Genomic DNA, 25108 nt, shown 5'->3' with positions numbered 1-25108 from the left:
GGCGCGCCTGGGCTGCCTGGCTGCCCGAGCCCCTCCGCGGCTTTGCTCCGCATCTTCCTGGTCTGCAGACCAGGGAGACGCGGAGCAGCTTTTCTCGCCCCGGAGTACACGGGCGGCGGGACCATGAGGTCCCGCCGTCCGTGTCCTCTGGGGCGAGAAAAGCCACGTTCGTAACTGCGGATCCGACATAAGTCGGATCCGCGTAAGTCGGGGACTGCCTGTAGTCTCAACAATGGACTGTATCAGATACTTCAGGAAATAATGCAAGAAACCCCAAACTGGAGGACTACAGACTGGCCATACCCGATTTCTTTTCCTATGTGATATTGGAAATGTAGTTATAGCAAATTCCCTTCCTCCTATTCTGAGGAACAAGTGAGCAGATTTTTTTCTACAACAGTTGGGCTGAAGTGGAGGCTGCAATCTGAAAACATTAAGCAATGTACAGGCAGTCCCCGGGTTACGTACAAGACAGGGACTGTAGGTTTGTTCTTAAGTTGAATCTGTATGAGAGTCGGAACTGGTGTCCAGATTCAGCCACTGCTGAAACTGACCGCCAGTTCTGACTTACATACAGATTCAACTTAAGAACCCCAGGCTTCCCCAAGTCAGCTGCTGCTGAAACTGATCAGCGCTGATTCCAGGAAGCCTGGGGCAGAGCAACTCTGCCTCGGGCTTCCTGTAGTCAGCGCTGGTCAGTTTCAGCAGCGGCTGACTTGGGGACGCCTGGGGCAGAGCAGCTGGGGTGCTCTGCCCCAGGCGTCCTGATTCAGCCACTGCTGAAACTGACCAGCAGCGGCTGAATCAGGACCTGGGGCAGAGCAGCTGGGGTGCTGCCGGGTTGGTCCAGTAGTGCCCAGAGCGGCGCTGCAGGACCAATCGGCAGCGCCCCAGCTGCTCTGCTCCAGGGTCCAAACCAAAAGCCTGGTCTGCTGGGGGCGGGGGGGGCACACTAGCCACGCCTCCCCCCCCCCCCAGCAGACCAGGGACACGGGGAGCAGAGCCGCAGAGGCAGCGGGGTGCCGCGCCTCTGAGGCTTTGCTCTGGCAAAGCCTCAGAAGCGCGGGAAACCGCCCGCTGCTGCCGCTTCAGTCCGGGTGCCTGTGGTCTGCTGGGGACTGTCCCCAGCAGACCACAGGCACCCGGACTGAAGCGGCAGCAGCGGCGGGTTCCCGCGCTTCTGAGGCTTTGCTCTGGCAAAGCTACAGAAGCGCGGGAACCTGCCCGGTGCCCCTGGTCTGCTGGAGACGGTCTCCAGAAGACCAGGGGCACCAGAGCAGCTTACGAACGGGGCTCTCTCGCCCCGGAGCTTGCAAGTAGCAATCCGCTACCTCGACCTCCAGGGCGAGAAAGCCCCGTTCGTAAGTGCGGATCCGACATAAGTCGGATCCGCCTAAGTCGGGGACTGCCTGTAGTCCAAATGTGACTAAGCATGATATAGTCCACATGCAAGAGAAATAGTCACCTTTTCTAGATAAGCAGAACATAACTCTTTCCCACTATAACAATATGGATCTTAACACCAAGAAATCACACCAGCATAACTCCTAAACGCAGCTCCTGTTTATCCAGTTACAGACTTCCTAAAAACCAGCATGGATGAGCTACAAGTATTGCTTCAGACTTGCCCAAGTTTCAACTAGTTGCCTCTTATCCCAATGACATTATTATTAAATATTTTATACATACAAACTGACACACAATTTTATAGAGAACAGCAGATTGAATTATAATTCTAGGAATCTAGTTATTGGAAAACTTCCAAATCAGATATTCTGCACAATACAAGTTATTAAAACTGTTGCCAAGTAACTCTTCACAAACTAGATATTAAAGAGACACTTGTCAGGGATTTGAACTTTGGTTTTGGACAAAGCAAATGAATTATGCTAAAAATAAATTCTGATCCTTACAACATATGTATTACTTGGGAATTCTACATGTAACATACTAACAATTTAAAATAACCTCTTCTGTTTTAACACTCTCACATAATAAAAACAATTCCAATGAAAGAGCAGTTAATAATGAGGTGCTGACAACTGAATCTATGTTCAGGGATTATATCCAGAGTGCCAAGTCCATTTTTGCAGATGCGCTAGCTAGTTATCCAATATATGTCCTTGATACATGTAAAATTAATATTTTGGATCACTTTTTGCAGGAGAAATAGAGAATATGACTGAAAGCGTTCATCAAATACGTCAAAAATCTACTTTTTTCTACATGTATAAAACAAAAAATGGAAATTCTGATACCATGGAATGCCAAGAATTCCCTGCCTCTGACTGTTTTCTATTTGCAAAGCCACCTTTTGGTACCTGATCCTCTGACCTTTCTCTAGTTCTCGGGCCTTAAAGCAACCTCCCAACTGGGAATTCATTCCACTGTAGTCTGTGATGCTGTTCTGTGTGTTTTGCAAGGGGAAGTTTTTTCATCAGAAAAGGTAGAAAGACCCTTTCACTAAATGACATATGAACCGTAATTTTTACATCAGTATTTATAATACTGTTCTGTTAAAACATTTTCTGATGATCCAGCTATTCTAGTAATAGACACATATAGCCCCCCAAAATTAAATAAATAGATTAGTGTAAATCAAGCACCTCATTACAAAGTTCTATTATTTTAAAATAGTTAAGTATTGGTGTAGCTTTGCACAGACTTCAATGGAACTATTCTGATTTACACCAATTGAGGAACTGGCTCTGTGGACACAGAATGTTTGATATTTATTTTCTCTCTTTCCTTTAAAGTTGTGTGTCATTATCTTGGTACAAACTAGGACTGCACATTATAGTCTTATTTTTGCAGACTTCACGCAATCTGGCTGATTGCACACATCTAGATTGAACTGAACCTCATGCATATAAAGCTTAATCGTTAACTTCTGACTCTCTTTTGTCTGTTTTCATACTGAGAGTGATCTACCAAGACAGCACAGATAACCATTCCTACACTGCACAAGGTCATTCACTATTCTGGAGAGCCTATCACAAAGGACCAGATGACTACCACAGTGACTAAGAGAACAAATTTTGACTACAAAAAGATATCCGGATTTTATGTAGGTTTATGCAGGTCTTCAACACAGGCAATCTCTTTTGGAGGAGATATTACCTAGGTGAGTAATTGCCTTCTGGCGACACCCACATGCAGACGTGCTTGCATGCATGCACAGGCAGACAAGAAGAGGGAAAGGTACACACAAGAAAGATAACCACTTTGTCTCATATCTACTACCTCCTTGCTATGAGTAAAGCATAGCATAAATGGTCAGTAAGATGGATAGAAAGATAGCTAGAAGGCCGGGCCCAATGGGTAGTGATCAACAGCTCGATGTCAGGATGGCAGTTGGCTTCTAGCGGAGTTCCCCAAGGTTTGGTTCTAGGACCGGTTTTGTTCAATATCTTTATTAATGACCTGGATGAGGGGATGGATTGTACCCTCAGCAAGTTTGCAGATGACACTAAACTAGGGGGAGAGGTAGATACACTTGAGGGCAGAAATAGGGTCCAGAGTGACTTAGATAAATTGGAGGATTGGGCCACAAGAAATCTGATGAAGTTCAACAAGGACAAGTGTAGAGTCCTGCACTTGGGACAGAAGAATCCCAAGCATTGTTACAGGATGGGGACCAACCAGCTAAGTAGTAGTTCTGCAAAAAGGACCTGTGGGTTACAGTCGATGAGAAGCTGGATATGAGTCACCAGTGTGCCCTTGTAGCCAAGAAGTCTAATGGTGTATTAGGTTGCATTAAGAGGAGCACTGCCAGCAGATCCAGAAATGTCATTATTCCCCTTTATTCGGCTCTGGTGAGGCCACATCTGGACTAGTGTGTCCAGTTCTGGGCCCCCACTACAAAAAGGATGTGGGCGCATTGGAGAGGATCCAGCAGAGGGCTACCAAAACGATTAGGGAGCTGGAGCATATGACCTATGAGGAGAGACTGAGGGAGTTGGGTCTGTTTAGTCTGCAGAAGCGAAGAGTGAGGGGGGATTTGATAGCAGCCTTCAACTTCGTGAAGGGAGGTTCCAAAGAGGATGAAGAAAGGCTGTTCTCAGTAGTGACAGATGGCAGAACAAGGAGCAGTAGTCTCAAGTGGTGGGAAAGGTCCAGGTTGGATATTAGGAAAAACTATTTCACTAGGAGGGTAGTGAAGCACTGGAATGGGTTACCTAGGGAAGTAGTGGAGTCTCCATCCCTAGAGGTGTTTAAGTCTCACCTTGACAAAGCCCTGACCAGGTTGATTTAGTTGGGATTGGTCCTGCCTAGAGCAGGGGGCTGGACTTGATGACCTTCTGAGGTATCTTCCAGCTCTGTGGTTCTATGATTCTTTTAATCAGCATGTTTGTATTTTCTAGCTTTTGTAAGAAGTTTTGGAAACCTGATTATGGCCTCCTGTCCATGTAAGTAATATGACCTGCAAGTTTTACTGTTAAGTTTCAATTCTTCTTCTGCTCAGTTGTATATCTACAGTTTGGATTTGAAGTTTAACTAACAATTAAAAATGACTTAACACATTTGGGGAACAACTTAAAGCAAGGCCTGAAAAACCCACTCTCCCACAGCAAACAGGAATCTTTCCTGGTTGAGTGCCAAACTACTCCAGCATCTATGTTTTAAAAACCCAAAGAGATTACCAAATATCTCCAATAATCAGAGATAGGACACTGGATGGGGAAGGCTCTGAGCTACCACACAGAATTCTTTACCCAGCATCTCACTAGTGGGTCTCCCTTTGTGATCAGACACTAAATGATTATCCTATTTGAAGACAAGTGAAGAAAAATGTTTTCCCCAAGTCAAACTGGCAAATGTTGGGCTAGACACAGAGTGGAGCAGGGGTCACTTTCTTGTTTGAACTAGAGAAAATGTTGAAGTTTCTGTAACTTGAAATTTTTAAATCAAGAGTGGAAGACTTTCATAACTCATCCAGAAGTTATGGGTCAACTGCAGTAAAACTCTGGGACCTGTCGTGCAGAAAGTCAGACTAGATTATCATGATGGCCTCGTCTAGTCTTAAAAATCTATGAGACAAATTCTATTCTTCATGGACCCAATAGTAGAAAAAGACGGACAGGTCTGACATTTTTACTGCTGCTCAGAGCTTTGTAAGCAAATGAAAACTGATCCATTTTGTTAATTTGCACTGTTACTGGGATCTGGCAGAGCAGCTACGAAATCGACAAAAATCATCCTGGTATCTCTTGGAAAAGCAATGAGCACCATTACAGCAGGAACTGGAGCTAACGGCTGAAGGACAGAATAAAGGGCCACAGCCACCATTACTCACAGATCTGGAATGCGAGTACAGGGAAAGAGAGAGACTTTCCCTTCTGAGGATGTGAATGGGGTGTGAATGAGAAAATGCCCTGACTTACCACTGGACACAAAGACCAGTCATAAAACAGAGAATTCAATTAGGTACCTAATAAAAAGGGCACAGAATATAGAGAAGGCAGGGAAAGAGAGAAAAAACAATTATTACATATTTTATGGCACCCACCAGAGCACTAAGCACTTCAGAGGAGACAAGTGCCTGCCCCTTACAAGGGTCCTACAATTTCAAAACCAGAAGTAGGGAGAGATGATTGATTTCAGGGAGAAGAGGGGAGACACAGAAAGGAAGAGGCCAAAAAAAAAAAATGTGGGGAGTAAAGAAGGTAAAAGAAAAAAAGATGAGTCACATTGAAAACATCACTAATATATTACAGGAAGATAAAAAGAAAAAAAATTGACAGAGAAAGAAGACCCAACAGAAACATGAGAGCAGTAGTAAACTATGTATTAAACAGTAAGGGGATTGCCAATACCTTGGAATTAAATGTAGGAGTTGTGGTAGTGCGGTATTTTGCACCCTGGCTAGCAGGCTTAGTTTTCAAACCACTAAGATAACGGTTTTGTGCCTTGAACTTATCTTCAACCCATAGAATTTGCAACCAGCAGACACTGAAGCTTGAGTGTATATAAGAAAATTTGATGGACTCTTAACCATACTTCAAAAAACTGCAACAAAATTAGTTTGCCCAGAATAAGGCAGATCATGTTTTTCTTCCCAAATGTTGCTCCCTCATCAGAATAAGCAGCTCACATTTGTTCTTGCTATCAGTTAATTACATCACTCTTTTGTGAGAAAGCAGATTTATTCTATTGTAAGGGCATCTGAATGATGTTTCCACACACACACGGTCTCTTCTGGTACCTAGGAATAATTCCACAGTATGCAATAAGGCTAATAGGTACAACTGCTTTTTCGAACTTTCATGTCAATCTGAGACAGCACACAAATTTTAACCAAACAATGAAGAGTACTTTATAATAATAGCCAAAATTACAAAGATAGTAACATTATGCATAGACTGGAGCCCATGCTGTCAGAAGACAGGATAGTGGGCTAGATGGAACTTTGGTCTGACCCATTATGGCCATTTTTATGTTCTTAAAGAGCTGGAAGGGGCCTGGGTTGTAATAAGACAGTAGCTGTAAGAAATTTGTAAGTTACTTTCACCGCTGATGGCTACCTTTGAAGTTAGAGAATAGTGTAAATCTCTCTGGCCCAATAGAAAGAAACCACCAGGCTCTGGATTTCAGTGACAAATAAAATCTCATGTCAGACCACTTCCACAAAGGTTCATCTGAAGGAAGATGATTTCTCAATCTGATTGATTTGGTTTCCATTCTTCTGCTTCTAGCTCACGGCAGCTATAACTGTTAGCCTGTCTGTTGCTTCTACTTTGAAAATGCATGGCTTTGATTGACAGACCCTGTTGTTCTAAGCACAGTAGGAGAGCTCATTTCATGACTTGGGATTTTGATTTTGCTACATACTGAAAGTGCAAATACATCATTATGATTTTTCCTGTCACTTTCTATTGGAGGAAATTTCTTAGCAGATTAAATACTACATTCTTTACCACTCTCAACTCCAGAAAATTAATGTTACATTGAGATTTCCAGAATAACAATTTGCCCACAGCCACAGATGAGCCTCTCTGCAACCTCTACCCTGGTAAGATGGTGTCATTTGTTATTGTGATTGTTGGTGAATGGGTCAGAGGCTTTCCCTGCATAAGCTTTGAAGTTAAAGGATAACACAAAAGATAGCTGCACAGAGGGAGGAAGAGTGAGAAAGTAATTTGTTTCTGGTAGTGCAAATGACTGGTGAGAAAGACCAAAGACCACAGGCCAGGCCCAACCGAAGAGTATGCAAGGCCCAAGGAAGCACGCTGAACCGCATGGCCATGTGGCTCCCAGCCAGGTGGGCGGGGCCGGGAGCTGGGTAGCGCAGGGCCCTGAATGCACAGGGTCCAAGGTGAACGCCTTGCCCAAGGGCCGGGTCTGCCATGGGCAATGTTATTACTATGCTGATCCTCAGAAGATGGCGAGCTGACATGTGAGAGTGCTCTGAGAAATATTCTGAGATGTTGAAATCAAATTAAATCTTTCTACAAAGGAACAAGAAGCTGAAAAGCACCAGCACAAAATGGAAGTGATCCCCTTCAGTTACAAAACACAGGTAGTCCTGGTAATGAGGGACTACATTAAGATTTATGGAATGAACAAAGTCCTGAGGTGGTTTATTTTGCTACACTGTTTGAAATTTCGATGTTGGGAGTCCTGAGGAGGTTAGTAAGGTAAAAATCTTCAAGTTAAAAAATACTGTTTAAATAATGACTATACTAAGATTTTAGAACAGAATGGGACTCTGGATTAAGAGTCTGTCCAATATCTGTGTGGAACAAACAGGTGATGGGAGATTACAAAGTGTTGTAAGCAATGTTCCTCTAATCTTTTCAATCCATGCTCAGATTGAAAAGATCACATAAAAAGAGACAGTCCCTGTCCCAAAGAGCTTATCATCCAGGTAGACAAGACAGATAGTGAGGGGAAAAGGGCACTGAGAGATTGACTTGGCCAAGGTCACACAGCAAGTTGATAGCATAACTGGAATTAGCTCTCAGGTCACCTCACAGAGCAGTATCCTATTCACATAAGGACTATTATCATTAGTGCGCTCAAAGCTTTTAACTAGACGCTTAAAAAACCACCACCACCACCACCGATCATAAGCCATCTAAGATATTTTGGAGCCATATACTGCCCCAGATCTGCACTCTCAGAGTTCCAGGTGTATGCTGCATGACATTTTTTCCATCTTATCTGAAAGAATGAAAATATAATGAAAGAACAAGAATTAAGGATTTTTTTTCTTCCTACTTTAAATTGTAACAAGTCAAGGATTTTTTGAAGTGTAAAAATTGTAAGAATACACATGCAAACAAACATGTTAATGGTTTCAGACCAAATGAACATGCACACGTGCACTGGCACACCTTCCAGAGAGAATAAAGCCTCAAGTTAAACAGAGGCATTACTATTTTTCAGACTGAGGAAGAGACTTGCCTTCAGCTTCATCATATTCTTGAATAAGACAGAAAGATTCTCAATGCATGATTAAGTTTCTACTGCCAATGTGTTACATGGTGGGGAGGGGAGAAAACAAAAGCTAGTTCTCTAGTGTACTGTATTTTAAACATCTGGTCTGTACTTCAAGCTTTACTGAATCGCACACCAAATGAACGAGATCACCACATTCAGAGCTTGTTATTTTTACCACTGCAGACCCAGAAGATTTAATGACTCTAGTTGCTTTGTCAAAAATGTCTAGACACCTTACTACTATTGCCTATTGAATTGTTTTAGGTATAGTAGTCCAAATGTGAAATGTACTGCAGTACATTTTTGCATTTTCATGGACAAAATGTTTATAGTAAGTAGCTAATGGCCCATTTCATGATTTATAAAAACTATTTATCTTCTTCATAAATGTCTGGCCCTTTCCTGAGCTGTATTTTACCATCAAACTGGTCCAAAATGTATACATAAGAGAAATTTAGAAGCTCCCCAAGAGTTTTGGGGATGGCAAGGAACATGAGCTGTATTCAGCAAGCCATTTATATATTTATAACATTATACTTTGTCTCATTTGATACTAAAAACATAAGATATGGTTGAATAATAAAAAGGTACCATTTACAGACTTTTTAAATAAAATTTCCCACATTTCAACATCATGTTAGTTTGTATTCTTTGGTCTCATTCATCATGGTCCAGTGGCTAGGAAATTAGACTAGGACTTGTGAGTAGGGATGTAAGTGAGTAGTCGACTAGTAAGTCAAGTCAACTACTTGCATTTCCCCCCACCCTTGCTGCCTCTATATCAGAGGCAGCAAGGTACAGGGGGAGAAGCAGGAACTAGTGCCGGGAGGAACCAGCTTAAAAACTGGTTCCCCCAGCACTGTCTCTGCAGTGCTGTTTGCCTTACCTCTCCACTGCTGCGGGGACAGCAGAGGAGGTTGCTCCAGCAGTAGCTCCATCTGCAGGGGATCCCAACTCCCCATTGGGACCGCCTGTGGACAGGGGCTGCTGCCGGCTGGTCAGGCACCCCAGCTCATGCCGGGACCAACCCCCCTGCACCTCTACAATTTAAAGTGCAGTAGGAGCTGGGCAGTGTGCCCCTCGGCTCCCACTGTGTTTTAAATTGCAGTGCCACAGTAGGGTTTGGTCACAGACCTGACACAAGTCAGGGCTGAGCCAGACTGCCTGCCTGCCCAACTTCTACTACATTTTAAAAGCAGAACCTGGGCAGCTTTGCATTTAAAAGGCAGTAGGAGCCAGTCAGGGTAGGGAGACAGCTCAGTCCTGGCTTGTGCTGGGTCCAGGACCAAACCCTACTGTGGCTCTGCAATTTAAAAAGCAGTAGGAACCACAGGGGGGGGGGGGGCGGGGGAGAGCTGGCAAGGCTCCCCTGCTACTACTGCATTTTAAATTGCAGAACCACAGTGGGGTTTGGTCCCAGCACAAGCCAGGACTAAGCCAGCTGCCTTCCCCTGTTGATTAATCAAGTAAGAATTTGTATTGACTACTCCATTAGTAAAATAAACTGCATTTTAACATCCTTACTTGTGAGCCCTGGGTGCAAATCTCTATATTCACAGACTATCTCCATGTGACCTTGAACAGATCACTAAGCCTCTGTGCCTCATCAACAGCTCAGGATGTTGTCAGAATGAATAATTTTCAGATGATCAGATACTATGGTAATGGGGAAAACAGGTAAAAACCAAAAAAAAACCTGGCACTTTTTTCTTGAAGTAAATGACCAAATTCTGCCCTCAAGTGGACAAAACAAAGTCAACAGCACCCAAATATTCATCCAAAGAGGGCACAAAGTGCCCCCAAAGAATTGCCATTGTCTTTAAGTAAAATGGTTTTAAATACAAACTTGATTCCAAAAAACAAACAACTAAATGGTCTGATAGCACTTTATAGACTAACAAAACATGTAACTGGTATCATTCATGAGCTTTTGTGGGCACAGCCCACTTCTTCAGAAGACCAGCATTTTACTGAAGAAGTGGACTGTGCCCACAAAAGCTCATGAACGATACCATCTACATGTTTTATTAGTCTATAAATGCTACCAGACCATTTGTTGTTTTTTTAAGTTTATCTTATACAGACTAACTCAGCTACCCCCTAAAGCTTCTTGATTCCAAACGTATTCCACAAGTCATCTCAATGCTAAGACCAAGGTGCCAGCAATATCACACTTTTTGTTTTAAAAAGTGTCTCTGTTTCTTATTTCACTCATATTGTACATTATTTATCTGAAAAAGCAAGGTTTTTCAGCTTTAAAGAAAATGAAGCATCACACAGTACGGATTCAACATGGAGGTCTTTTGTTCTCATTCCATGAACTGTTTCTTTAACTTAGAAAAGAGTCTTGGAATATCCTTTCAAATATTTCTTGATTAGCAACCACACATGCTGGAACACAAATGTGTCCATAATTGTAATAATGCAAATGTTTTCCTCTTGTTTTGTATTACTAATACTACAAAAATTGAAAATTTAAAAAAGCAATCCTTGAACTACCTGTGTCAAGAGATCACCTTCAAAGTATAATAACTTAAGCAGCATATGGTATTTAAAATTTCATTTAAATCTTTAAAGAAGCCCATTATTTCCTTAGGTTTAAGAAAATAACCCTGCTTTATTTCACCACAGCAGCTATAAATTATTCATCAATTCTGTTTGCTAACCCCTTAACGGAGCCCAGATGTTTCTGTTGGAGAAACATTCCTTAAACATGTTAAGTACTGCAGGCTGCATTGACAGAAGAGACTGTTCTCCTCCTCTTCCCCCCACAATATATTTGAGTATTAACTCAGAAAAAAAATCCCACTTAAGTATTTGAAAATATTCTGAATTTAGAAGTCAGCATTTGTTAAATGCCATTGGATTTGGCACAACTGTCCTCAAGCCATTGTGTAAAGCAGAGGTAGGCAATAATTTTTGGTGGGGGGCCACTCCAAGATTTTGGTAAGTGGTCACTCCAAGATTTTGGTAAGCGGTCAAGGGACACAATTTTCTGTGGAGGATCTACGGGGGAGGTTGGGTGCAGAAAGGCACACGGGGTAAGAGACTGGGGTGCAGGAGATGGTGTGCAGTCTGAAAGAGTGTTTGGGTGAAGGAGACAGTTGTAACCTGGGACAGAGGAATGGGGTGCATGGTCTGGGAGGGTGTTCAGGTGAAAAACAGGATTCTGGCCTGGGGAAGGCATCTGGGAGGGAGTTGTGAGCTGGGACAGGGGAGTGCAGAGGGTTTGGATGGTGACCTGGGGGAGGGAGTTGGGGTGCAGGAGGGGCAGGGTTGCCAGACACAGGCTCTGGCTGGGAGGTACTTATCTACGCATCTCCCAGACAGCAGCCCTGCAGCACCCCAAGGCAGGCTCTGCTCCCTGACTGCTGCAGTTCCAGGTCGCTTCAAAATCCTTCCATGTGGCTCTCAACTCCAGGTAGGGGAAGAGGCTTGCACTGCCCCCATCTCCCAGGGGAATCTCTCAGCTGCAATTGGCTGGCTGTTTCCAGCCACTAGGAGCAGAGAGAATGGCTGAGATCAGCTCTTATTGGTTGGTTGGGCCAATAGGAGCGGAGGATTGGGCTGGGGGGCAGGGAGATCACATGAAACTTCTTTCTCCCTGCAGAGCACAGAAACATAGGGACTGCACTTTAAACTTTGGCAGCTGAGTGCCTAAAGTTCCTGGCAGGGTGATCTGCAGGCCATATTTAGTGGCATGATAGGCCAGATCAAGGCCCCAGGCCATGTTTTGCCCAGTCCTGGTGTAAAGAGCCCCCACTCTATCCACTACTGTGCCAAATGAAATTACTGATCTTTTCCCCTGGCAGAAGTGCCACTACCTTCCCTCTATGCAGTAACTAGAAAATTTACAAGCAGAGAAACACTTCTTGCTATGCGTAAGCTTGCTATGCATAAATTGTATGCTCTTGTTTTTAAGTATAACTAGCATTTTTGAGCTTGCTAGCCTTTGTAACAGCCATTTTGATGAACAGTGAGATCACTAACAGCACCACCAGTTTGGAAGCTCATTGTAAGGGACTGTTGATCAATTTCAGTATTTCAGGACATCGGCATTTCACACTGGTCAATGTTTGTAATGTTGTATTTTTAAAAAGAATTGTATGGAAGAATAAAACTAGTTTAAAATAGTTAAACTTCCATTCCAATGATGTCACAGATTTTGCTACTTTCAGCAAAATATCTTGAACTATGTCAGAAATGCCAGCTGTAATTGAAAACTGTTTCCAAATATTTCATTCTTTAAACTAGGTCTTCATGCTCCAGAATAGCATTCTGATTTGGGGAGTGAACTTTTTGGATCATGTAACACTTCTCCAGTTGTGAGTTATGTGTAGAAATATAAACATGGCTGTAACAAAAACATTTCCAGCTAGCAACAGAACAAAGAGTATAAAAGATGCTAATAGCCTCCCTAGAATCTGCTTTACAATAACTCAGCAGAATCGAGCTGTTTCCTAAAGTGTGAGGAAGCCTTAAGTGGTTTTCGTGCCCACGAAAGCTCATGATACCATTTACATGTTTTTAGCACTTTATAGACTACCAGACCATTTGTTGTTTTTTAAGTTTATCCTGTATAGACTAACTCAGCTACCCCTTGAAACATATTCTTAAAAGTGTGACTCAAAGACCAGATAGCACCATGGAAAATGTTTGGTGAAGATCCAACAAATGGTTTCTTTTTGCTAATTCAGTCATCAGTAGGGATGTAAAGGTAAGCATTGCCTACCTAGATAAGCAATTAACTAGCACCCAGCAGGGCTCATCACACCACAGGCAGAGTGGCACACCAGCCTGGCTGAGCCCACCACACCATGGGTGGTAGCTGATCCAGTGCAGCTGGGCCCACAGTGCTTTGCAGCGGGCAAGGGTCTGCTGCACCAGACCCCTGCCCACAATGCAATTCAGCAGGCTGGTTAACCAGTTCAACCTATAGTTGAACTGGTTAACATTTAAAACGGGATTCTACAGCCCTGGTCATCAGAGCAGTAACTGCCTAGGTAAAGGTAAAGACCACCTAGCTCAGCAAATGTATCCCCCTCTACCCTCTGAAGAGCAGACTAAAGAAACATACAGCTTTGCATTACTCAGCTGCACCTAACTAGACTGAGGTCGGAGCTGGGAGAGGGTAGCAGGCACATAGGAATCCTATAAAGTGAAGGTTATAGGATGAAATGTAATAGATTGGGATGTCCTCTGCAAAATATCCAGGGGGAAGGCAAGAAGAGACACAAGCCAAAAGTTGTCAGTGCAGAAGGAACAAAATACACCTCTCCTCAAAAATCATTTTCCAAGACAAGTGGGGATGTGGTGGAAAAGGGAAATGACCTAGCGAACTGATTCCCACCCTAGGACTTGCAGAGCAAAACTATCTTTCTGTAAGATAAAAACAACTAGAGAGCTTTTATTTTTACACACAGGCAGACAGATGTTATGCACTGCTTTCATACCGTAACAGTAGCTGTAGTAACAGCAATTCACAAACCTACAATCACATCTAAAAATTTAAAATAAAGTAAGGCACACTATATATGCAAAAATAAAAATATTAGTTCTCAATTAAACACAGGCAAATAAAACAAAAGTTGTTTCTTTTAAGTGTTATTGTTTTTATTTGTCATCGCAAAGTGGGGTGGCCTTTGAAGAAAGGTGAATTTAGCCCCACCTGTGCCTAATTAACTCCCTCTGCAAGTGAGGTGACAGGATCAGGTGATTTCCAGCCTCAGGTGAGAGGCCAGCAAGCAGCTCAGGAAGGTTTCTGTAGAGAAGACAGAACCTGGAAGGAGCCTCTCCACCCTAGCTAGCTGGAATACCAGGCTAGAAATACTCAATATGTGGGAGCAGATGTCTTGTGAGGTAGAGGCTTTAGGGAGGACCAAGCAGCAGAACCGGTCTTATCTGTTTTGGTTTATTTTGTACTGTTTTAGTTTAAAAAAAAAAAAAAATACGCTTAATCTGAAGAAAAAAAAACTGAAATCCTGCCTCTATCGGGAGCTTATTTCAACCACAGCTGTATGTATGGTTTATTATTTCAGAATTACAATAGCACTAAAACCATCATCTTCCATTTTTCTGGACATATGTTACTGTTCTCTCCTCCTGTATCACACAAAAAAGTCTATAAATTTAAAAAGAAAAGAAAGCCAGTTTACTTGGGTTGTGCCAAGCAGCCAGGTGCTATAATACTGCAAGTTTCATCTTTAGTCTGCAGTGCAGTGAGCTCCACCATATTAACCATCACATCATTTGTGTGGCCAGGAAGTCGGGGAAGCACAGAGAAAATTCTCTCAGCTAGGCTGTCACCATGATGTCCAACCGCCCCTGGGGAAAAAAAAGATAAAGAAATAAAGTTCAGATACAAATAGGGGAGGTAAAAACAAGTAAAAAAACCATTACATTTCTGGAGAGAGGATATTGTTAGCCTCTTTTCAAAACTAAGAAAACACACATTTTTAAATATTGAAGCTATCCAGTATTATATTATAAGCTTTATACTACAGAGCCCATAGTGTAGGGCAGCTCCCCGGGAGCCACTGCGTGCTAGAAGCTGGCTTTTAAGCCGGCTTCTGGCACACATCAGCTCCCACCCTGCCCTGCTGCCTCAGATGCAGGGCATGTGGCTGGGAGCTGGTATAAGCTATAAGTTCATGCTTATTGGCTAATCACGTAAATGGTTACACTATTACATCTCTAGTGGAGGTATGTGGCTGCTGCTCCAGAAACAAATTTTTTTTTTTTAAATAAGTGGAAGTCACTAATATCCCTCTCTCTCAAAAAAGCACTAGCAATCACAATATGGCTAACTCTATGCTACTCTTTCCGTCTCTCTTTTTATTTAAGCTTATTGGAAAGGTGGTGACAAAACAACTTTTGGCACTTTGTTGCCTCAAATCTCCTTGATCTTTAGTAGGCAAGATGCTAAACTGGCACAGAAACAGCTGTTTGCATTGGTGGATGATTTTTCCCCTGCCAACGGATGCACATCAAGTACCCATGCCAATATTGTTAAATATGTTGACTGCTTTTGATTAGGAGATGTTGCCTGGGGACATGGTTAGATTGTGTGGGGTACAACTTTGTTCTTTTTTCTTCTTGACCAGTCTCAAAATGTGGTAATAAGCAATTGCTCCTTTTTTCCTCCGAGTATGTTCTCATGCAGTTCTCAGAGATGGTAAAAATACAGAAGAAGTATTTGGATACTTGTGTCATTTTAGTTATCCATCAGAACTTGAAAAACGCAGTGGCAAGTAGGAAATTTTCCCTGCAGAGTAGGGGACTTAAGCTATCAATTTCAGTAGAATCTAAACTTTTGTTAAAGAGTATTAAGGTTGAGTAGGCCACATGTTTAACCATAAGGGCTACAATGTGAACCAGTGAACTGCTAATAGATTTCCCAAACATTCACTGACCTCATTGACATTAATATCATGCTAAATCACAGCTGCTGTTCAGCACCCTCTGAACAACTATGAAACTGACCATAGTACAGCAAGACTACACAAATAGAGAAGAGTACTGAAAGTATTGTAATATCATAATGTATATCAATGGCAAATCCTCACCTTGGAGGCTGAATTAATTTTTGGCATAACAGAAATAAGATGCACAGCATAAAAGAACCATAAAATGAGCTGGACTGCTTAGTAATAGTGAGCATAATAAATTTAAATTCAACATCCCTGTGCCAGGAAAAACACCATAACAACACATCACTGTAGCATTTAATTTTCAAAAAGAGGACTACACAAAAATGAGGAAGTTAGTGAAACAGAAATTAAAAAGGTACTGTGTCAAAAGTGAAATCCCTGTAACCTACATGGAAACTTTTAAAAGATATCATAGACTTTCAAATTAAATATAGGGATGTTAAAATGCTTTTAAGTACCCAGAGTTTAATTTTCAGCGGTTACATGGTTACACAGGGGGCGGCAATTGGCTCCCTGGGAGCCAGTCCGCTTGTACTGGCTCCAGACAATCTCCCCCTGTTGTGCTGCTGCCTCTTATACAGAGGCAGCAGCGCAGCAGGGGGGTAGGGGACTGGTGGCTCCCCGGAGGTGGGGGTAGGGAGCAGCCTCTTTGGTTAACTGTGTACAAGGTTACACTTTCATATCCCTGTTTAAATGTGTACCCCAAATTAAAATATATAGTAAGAGAACCAAAAAAGTGGCTGTGTGACTAAAAGTAAAAGGAGCAGCAAGAGACAAAAAGGCATCATTTAAAAAAGTGGAACTTAAATCCTAGTTAGAAAAATAGAAAGGAGCATAAACTCTGGTAAATAAAGTATAAAATACAATTAGGAAGCCAAAAAAATTGAACAATAGACAAAGACTCTAAAAATTGTGCTGTTGCTTTTGAAGTACATCAGAAGCAGGAAGCCTGTTAAACCACCAGTTGGGCCACTGAATGACTGAGATGCTAAAAGAAAACTAAGGATGATAATGATAACACCATTGCAGAGGCACTAAATAAGCGGTGAGCAATAACCAGTCCATAGACTGGATGGGGTTCATCACGGTTTGCCCCCTGAGGTACAACCATTTGAAGCTCCTGTTGGCTGCAGTTCCTCTTTCCCGCTTCCCTCCAGCTCCCCCACTGCTGCTGTGCTGGGCAGGCCACTACATGGGAGCCGGTGTATTAAGTGACATACCTAACATACAGCATGTATATTATTTTATTTTCTCCCCAAGCAGAGATTTGTTTTGTTTTTCTATTGAATTTGCTAAAATAGCTTCTACCATGAAAGCTAAACTTCTGAAAACTAGAAATTAAATATATCACTCAGGTTTGATCCTATTAATTAAAAAAAAAAGTGTTACCCTTATTAGGGATTTTAAATCCCACTTCAAAAGTTAATGTTATCTTTAACTAGTTAATCAGTTATCTGATAAACATCACCCATTAAGGCGACGTTATCCCCTTTACATTCCTAGCCCTTATGTACCATTTTATATTCAAAGGTTTGGAAGTACCTAATCATGATAAAATACATTCCAACATATTGCACCTTTCCTTCCCCCAGGACTGGGAACCTGTGGCACAAAGATCAGTGACAGAACCAGGTACAGAACTTACAGAACCCAAATCCAAAACTTATGATTCAGTCTCCTGCTTAAAACATAAGACCCTGCCTTTGCAGTCACATCTCCTACTTACACCCTCTCAATGGACCACTATAACTAGTGCTACATTTGTATGCAAACACCTATCTGCATAAACACTGGGAAGTCCAGTGATCACCATAATAAGGTAAATGAAGTGTGGCTCACAACGATGTAATCAGCGACCCATGCTATAAGCTTCTTACCTGTCAGATCCAATGTCCTATCTATGAAGATGACAGAGGCTCGGTTTTGTGCAGTCTTCCTCCTGTTTTTGGCCTGTGAGTAATTTGCCAAATCCCCTGCGATAATCCTGCTCAGTGTCCCAATTGCAAAGCACTCCTCTCTCACATTTAGGCACTCAAACAAGGAGTTCAAGCCGGACACCAAGATCCTGATCTGAAGCTGCAGCTGAGTAGGTAGAGAGGAGAAGTCCAGGTCGTTTAAACTGCTCAACTTTTTCTTCTCAGGCCTGGGAGCATTGATGCGAGCCAGGTCCTGGGGCGTCAAGGGGAAGAGCGAGGCAAAGGCTGGGGTAACGAAGAGCTGCGGCGAGACGGGCGCCAGAAGCAGGGGGGCATGCCGCACCTCGGCGGTGTAGTTCATGTTGCCCATCCACTGGCACAGCTTCTCTTCGAACTGCTCGAACACCACCTGGCTGCCCCCCTCCGGCTCCGCGCCGCCAGGCGCCCCGTGCGCCAACAAGTGCACGGCGTGGCTGACAGCGGTGAACACCACGCAGTACTGGAAGCGGCTGAGGCTGACGATGTCCCGAATGATGTCCACCGCCCTGCCCTTCAGCAGGCTGCTCACCACGAACACCGCCTTGGGCTGCTCCGCCGCGCCCGCCTCGAAGCTGGAAAACTCCTTGACGTTGAGGGCGCCGGCCTCCAACAGCCTGCCCGCGCCCCCGGCAGCCCAATGCAGGCTCTCGGCGCACGGCGCGTCCACGAACACCACGGCCCGCTTGGCCTTGGCCGACACCTGCTCCCAGGCCTGGCGGCAGGCGCCGAGCGCGGCGGCGGCGTAGCACCCCGCCATGCTGGGCTGGAAGGGCAGGGCGCGCCCCGCAGAGCGAGCTAAACCCCGGAAGAGCCGCGGCACGACAGGTACCGCCGGGTGGCTGGGGCAGGCACAGCGCAGCACACGTGCCAGGGGGGAAGGAGGGCGCAGGAATGTGACGTACAAAGCCGAAGAAAGCCGCTCATTGGCTACTTGAAAGTGGGGCGGGGCAATGCGAAGCGCCGGATTCGGCGTAGCCTTGGCCAGCTGTCGCCTCGGTGGCTGCGGCTGCGGCTGCGGCTGCGAGCCGGGTTCGGAAGGAAACGCTGGGACCGCGCTTGGGCCAGGTTCGGCCAATGGGAGGGTTCAGGCGTTGCCCAGCCGCCGCCTCCTCCACCACCACCCTTTATTTTGAACCTGTGACCCGCACTCCTTGATCCTTTCCTCATCATTTGTCCCCCGTAATCAGTTGGACATGGGTCCAGTTGTCCCTCCTGTAAGGCTGGGGTGGGGTTTTAGCCCACCTTCCCATGGTTTTCATATAGCCCCCCCTTCCCAGCTTGGGCCCACCAGCCCTACGGGATCCTCTGGAAAAGGGCTTATTTTCCGGAGAATCGCGTCTAGACTGGCGCTTTTCTCCGGCAAAAACCCCGAGCAATTCCGAAGTGTCTGGAAAAGGGATGCCAATGTAGACACAGCCAAGAAGTCATTCTTCCGCTCTACTCTGCGCTGATTAGGCCTCAGTTGAAGTTTTGTGCCCAGTTCTGGGCACCGCAATTCAAGAAAGATGTGGCATAATTGGAGAAGGTCCAGAGAAGAGCAACAAGAATGATTAAAGGTCAAGAGAATATGACCTACGAAGGAAGACTGAAAGAATTGGGCTTGTTGAGTTTGGAAAGGAAGAGAGTGAGAGGAAACGTGATAGCAGTTTTCAGGTATCTAAAAGGGTGTCACAAGGAGGAGGAAGAAAAATTGTTCTCCTTGGCCTCTGAGGATAGGACAAGAAGCAATGGGCTTAAACTGCAGCAAGGGAGGTTTAGGTTGGACATTAGGAAAAAGTTCCTAACTGTCAGGGTGATTAAACACTGGAATAAATTGTCTAGGCCGGTTGTGGAATCTCCATCTCTGGAGATATGTAAGAGCAGGTTAGATAGACATCTATCTGGAATGGTCTAGACAGTACTGGGTCCTACCGTGAGGGCAGGGGACTAGACTCAATGATTTCTTGAGGTCCCTTCCAGTTCTAGTGTTTTATGATTCTATGAAGACTATGCCAACATGGTTGCTATGCCAATATAACTCTATGGTGTAGCTTCAGGGGCGGCCCGTGGATGTAGGCAACCTTGGCAGTTGCCTAGGGCGCTGCGTTTAACGTGGCGCCCAATGATGATGTCTCGCCCTTGAGGGCTATGGAGGCGGGGGCACCGATCGCACATTCCGCCTAGGGGTGCCAGTTGCCATCAGCTCTCCTTGAGCCGTTTCTGCGTAGCTGCAGTCAACAGCTTGAGGGTTAGTCTGCAACGGAGCTGGAAGGTGTGTAATTTGCAGCTCTGGTAGATGTGTCAATGCTAGCTGTAATGGAGTTAATGTGCTAAACAGAAGCATAGGCACAGTAGTGCTGCCTGAAACTGTATCTGACGTCTCAGATGGAATGATGCTTGGAGTGGCTAGTGTAGTGACTCACAGTGCCGCAACTACGCTTCTGGTTTTAGTGTGCTAGCTTAATAAAAGCAAGCATCGGTCTGTCTATTAAAGCTGGAAATTACACCTCCCAGCTTCAGTTTAGGCATAACCCAAATAGTGTGAGACTTGTGGTGAAAGTCAGAATAAGATCTAATGGCTAGAACATGGGTTCCCAAACTGGGGGGGGGTGTGAAGAAATTTCAAGGGGCGTGCGAGGCGACCCAGCCCTCCTCTGTCAATTTTTCCCCTTCCCCCCAAAGTTTTGCTGCTATTTTTGTTTTTCAGCCCTCGTCAGTTCCTTTCTTTTTTATGTTCAACAAGTTTTGCTGCTTTTGGGGAGCGAGGAAACATGAGGGTTTCTCAAAAATCAAAAAGGGGGCATGATACCGAAAAGTTTGGGAACCACTAGTAGAAGCTGAAGTTAAACAAATTCAACCCTGAAATAAGATGTACTTTCTCAGCAGTGCAGGCATTTCAATATTTGAACAGTTTACTGAGGGAGGGAATGGACTCAACACTGCTGGAGTCTTTACAATAGTTAGATATCTTTTTTTAAAGTGATGCTTTAATTCAGTTTCTGGATGAAGTGTTATGGCCTATGTGTGCATGTGCTTCAGGTAGTTGATCAGACTAATTTATTCTGGTCTAAAAGTCTGAGTCCCCCTGACCATACCCTTTTCTCATGAGTTACGTGGGAAGAATAGGATTGAGTACATTGCGCTCTACAAGCATCTGTATGCTCATAATACTTACAGTTCTATCTCACCATGATGCCATGATATATTGGTAGAACATAAGAACACAAGAACGGCCGTACTGGGTCAGACCAAAGGTCCATCTAGCCCAGTAGCCTGTCTGCCAACAGTGGCCAGCACCAGGTGCCCCAGAGAGGATGGACCAAAGACAATGATCAAGTGATTTGTCTCCTGCCATCCTTCTCCAGCCTCTGAGAAACAGAGGCCAGGGACACCATTTCAATCCCCTAATAGCCTTTTATGAACCTAACCTCCATGAAATTATCTAGCTTCTCTTTAAACTCTGTTATAGTCCTAGCCTTCACAGCCTCCTCTGGCAAGGAGTTCCACAGGTTGACTACATCCTGTGTGAAGAAGAACTTTCTTTTATTAGAGTTTTAAACCTGCTTCCCATTAATTTCATTTGGTGCCCTCTAGTTCTTCTATTATGGGAACTAATAAATAATTTTTCTTTATTCGCCCTCTCCATACCACTCATGATTTTATATACCTCTATCATATCCCCCCTCAGTCTCCTCTTTTCTAAACTGAAAAGTACCAGTCGTTTTGACCGCTCTTCATATGGGACCCGTTCCAAACCCCTAATCATTTTAGTTGCCCTTTTCTGAACCCTTTCCAAGGCCAAAATATCTTTTTTGAGGTGAGGAGACCACATCTGTACATAGTATTCAAGATGTGGGCGTACCATAGTTTTATACAGGGGCAGTAAGATATCCTGGGTCTTATTTTCTATCCCTTTCTTAATAACTCCTAGCATCCTATTTGCCTTTTTGATCGCTGCTGCACTCTGTGTGGATGTTTTCAGGGAACTATCCACGATAACTCCAAGATCTCTTTCCTGTTTGTCATAGCCAAATTAGCCCCCATCATACTGTACGTATAGTTGAGGTTATTTTTCCCAATGTGCATTACTTTACACTTATCCACATTAAATTTCATTTGCCATTTTGTTGCCCAATCACTCAGTTTGGTGAGATCTTTTCGGAGTCCCTCACAGTCTGCTTCTGTCTTGACTATCCTAAACAGTTTGGTATCATCCGCATACATTGCCACCTTACTGCTTACCCCTTTCTCCAGATCATTTATGAATAAGTTGAACAGGATTGGTCCCAGGACTGACCCTTGGGGGACACCACTAGTTATCCCTCTCCATTCTGAAAATTTACCATTCATTCCTACCCTTTGTTTCCTGTCTTTTAACCAGTTCTCAATCCATGAAAGGACCTTCCCTCTTATTCCATGGCAATGTAATTTACACAAGAGCCTTTGGTGAGGGACCTTGTCAAAGGCTTTCTGAAAATCCAAGTATATTATATCTACTGGATCCCCCTTTTCCGCATGTTTGTTAACCCCTTCAAAGAACTCTAATAGATTAGTAAGACATGATTTCCCTTTACAGAAACCATGTTGACTTTTGTCCAACAAATTATGTTCTTCTACGTGCCTCACAATTTTATTCTTTACTATTGTTTCGACTAATTTGCCCGGTACTAAAGTTAGACTTACTAGTCTGTAATTGCCAGGATTACCTCTAGAGCCCTTTTTAAATATTGGTGTCACGTTAGTTACCTTCCAGTCATTAGGTACGGAAGCCGATTTAAAAGATAATACTTCAGCAATTTCCCATTTGAGTTCTTTTAGAACCCTTGGATGAATGCCATCTGGTCCCGGAGATTTGTTGACATTACGTTTTTCTATTTGTTCCAAAACCTCCTCTAATGACACTTCAATCCAGGACAGTTCCTCAGATTCATCACCCATAAAGGACCCATGAAGCAAAGAAATCATTTAGTTTCTCCACAATGGCTTTATTGTCCATGATTGCTCCTTTTATATCTCGATCGTCTAGGGGACCCACAGGTTTTTTAGCAGGCTTCCTGCTTCTAATGTACTTAAAAAACCATTTTGTTATTTCTTTTTGGCTGTGTCTACATTGGCATCCCTTTCCGGAAAAGGGGTGCTAATGAGACACTTAGGAATTGCAAATCCGCAAGGGATTTAAATATCCCCCGCGGCATTTGCATTTACATGGCTGCCGCTTTTTTCCGGCTCTGGGTTTTTGCTGGAGAAAAGCGCCAGTGTAAACGCGATTCTCCGGAAAATAAGCCCTTGAAAGTAGGAATAAGGGATCTTCCGGAAAAGGGCTTATTTTCCAGAGAATCGCGTCTACACTGCGCTTTTCTCCGGCAAAAACCCCAAGCCGGAAAAAAGCGGCAGCCAAGTAAATGCAAATGCCGTGGGGGACATTTAAATCCCTTGCGGATTTGCAATTCCGAAGTGTCTCATTAGCACCCCTTTTCCGGAAAGGGATGCCAATGTTGACACAGCCTTTGAGTTTTTGGCTAGCTGTTCCTCAAAATCTTGTTTTGCTTTTCTTATTACATTTTTACACTTGATTTGACAGTCTTTATATTCCTTTCTATTTATCGCACTAGGATTGGACTTCCACTTCTTAAAAGATGCCATTTTGTCCCTCACTGCTTCTTTTACATGGTGGTTAAGCCACGGTGACTCTTTTTTAGGTCTCTTGCTTTGTTTTTTAATTTCGGGAACAGGCAGTTCCTGGGTTATGTACAAGATAGGGACTGTAGGTTTGTTCTTAAGTTGAACTTGTATGTAAGTCAGAACTGGCATCCAGATTCAGCCGCTGTTGAAACTGACCAGCAGCGGCTGAATCGGACACGCCTGGGGCAGAGCTGCGCACCCCCCCCCCCCAGCAGACCAGGGAGACGCGGAGCTGCTTTTCTCGCCGCAGAGGACGCGGGCGGCGGGACCGCGGCGCGTCTCGGCGGTTCCGCCGCCCCCGTCCTCCGCGGCGAGAAAAGCCTCTCCGCGTCTCCCTGGTCTGCTGAGGGGGGGGCGCTAGCTCCGTGTCTCCCTGGTCTGCTGGGGGGAAGCGCTTCCCGCGCCGCCGGAGGCTGCGACAGTTGGGGAGACACCCCGCACTAATGGGCCCCCACCCCGGTTCGTAACTAGGGGTCCGATGTAAGTTGGACCAACATAACCCGGGGACTGCCTGTATACATTTAAGTTGGGCCTCTATTATGGTGTCTTTAAAAAGTTTCCATGCAGCTTGCAGGGATTTGGCTCTAGTCACTGTACCTTTTAATTTCGGTTTAACTAACCTCCTCATTTTTGTGTAATTCCCCTTTTTGAAATTAAATGCCAGAGTTCTGGACTGCTAAGGTGTTCTTCCTACCACAGGAATGTTAAATGTTATTATATTATGGTCACTATTCCCAAGCAGTCCTGTAATGGTTATCTTCTGGTCCTGATCCTGCGCTTCACTCAGGACTAAATGAAGAATTGCCTCTTCCCTTGTGGATTCCTATACTAGCTGCTCCAAGATGCGGTCATTTAAGCCATTGAGAAATTTTATTTCTGCTTCTCTTCCTGAGGTGACATGTATCCAGTCAATATGGTGATAATTAAAATCCCCATTATTATATAGTTCTTTAGTTTGGTAGCCTCTCTAATCTCCCTCAGCATTTCAATGTCAGTATCGCTGTCCTGGTAACCCCCCCACACACAAACACATATGTCTGGTTACTGTGTGTCTGATGTATTTTGAAATTTAGGCTTGATAGCTGATTGCCCTGCAGTTAGGTGCATTAGAAACTGCTTTCCAGCATGGCTCTTTGAAGGGTTCTAGCCTTCTAAGCCTAGGGAAATCTGAAGCGTGAGTAGTGCAGTTTTAGTTTCAATAGGTCAATTAATAGAGGAGGTTAAGCCTGTGTCTATATTTCTTCAGAAAGTTGACCTAATCTGTGCAACTCCAGCTATAAGAATAACATAGTTGGAGTTGATGTACCTATTACCACAGGGGCTACCCCATGATTGTCAACAAGAGAAAATCTCCAATCAGCTTCCCTTACTCTTGTCATCCAGGGTAAAGTGGGTCAACAAGAGAATGATCTGCAGTCAATTTGGCATGTCTTCACTAGATTTGCTAAATTGACTGCTGGTGGATAGATCTCACCATTGATCTCTGCTGTAGTGTAGATGTAGCCTGAGTGTGAGAGGTGAAATAATCCATTGCAGCTGTGTGTGGGCCCAGGCTTTTAAAGGCATGCAGATGCCCAGTTTCTGTAAGATGAAAGCAGCTGAAAGACTCAGCCCTGATTT

General features: G+C 44.0%; 1 protein-coding gene across 3 annotated transcripts in view; it reads right to left on the bottom strand.

Annotated features, from left to right (window-relative positions):
* The window catches only part of SCFD2 (sec1 family domain containing 2), a 306279-nt gene extending 287561 nt beyond the window's left edge, over nucleotides 1-18718 (bottom strand). For 2 of the 3 annotated variants that reach the window (XM_006113517.4, XM_075930434.1), the window contains exons 1-2: nucleotides 17750-18717; nucleotides 14598-14766 (exon numbers count right to left, since the gene is read on the bottom strand). In XM_006113517.4, the coding sequence (XP_006113579.2) occupies nucleotides 14598-14766; nucleotides 17750-18584 (1004 nt within the window). In that variant the 5' untranslated portion in view covers nucleotides 18585-18717. Of the gene's footprint in view, nucleotides 1-14597; nucleotides 14767-17749 lie in introns of all 3 variants that reach the window. The other variant, XM_075930433.1, reaches the window with a different exon arrangement.
* Nucleotides 18719-25108: the final 6390 nt, after the last annotated feature.

The sequence above is a fragment of the Pelodiscus sinensis genome, chromosome 5, assembly GCF_049634645.1.
Source record: "Pelodiscus sinensis isolate JC-2024 chromosome 5, ASM4963464v1, whole genome shotgun sequence".
NCBI lineage: Eukaryota > Metazoa > Chordata > Testudines > Trionychidae > Pelodiscus > Pelodiscus sinensis.
The sequence above is the reverse complement of the archived record's forward strand: the minus strand, read 5'-3'. Positions and strand labels throughout refer to the sequence as shown.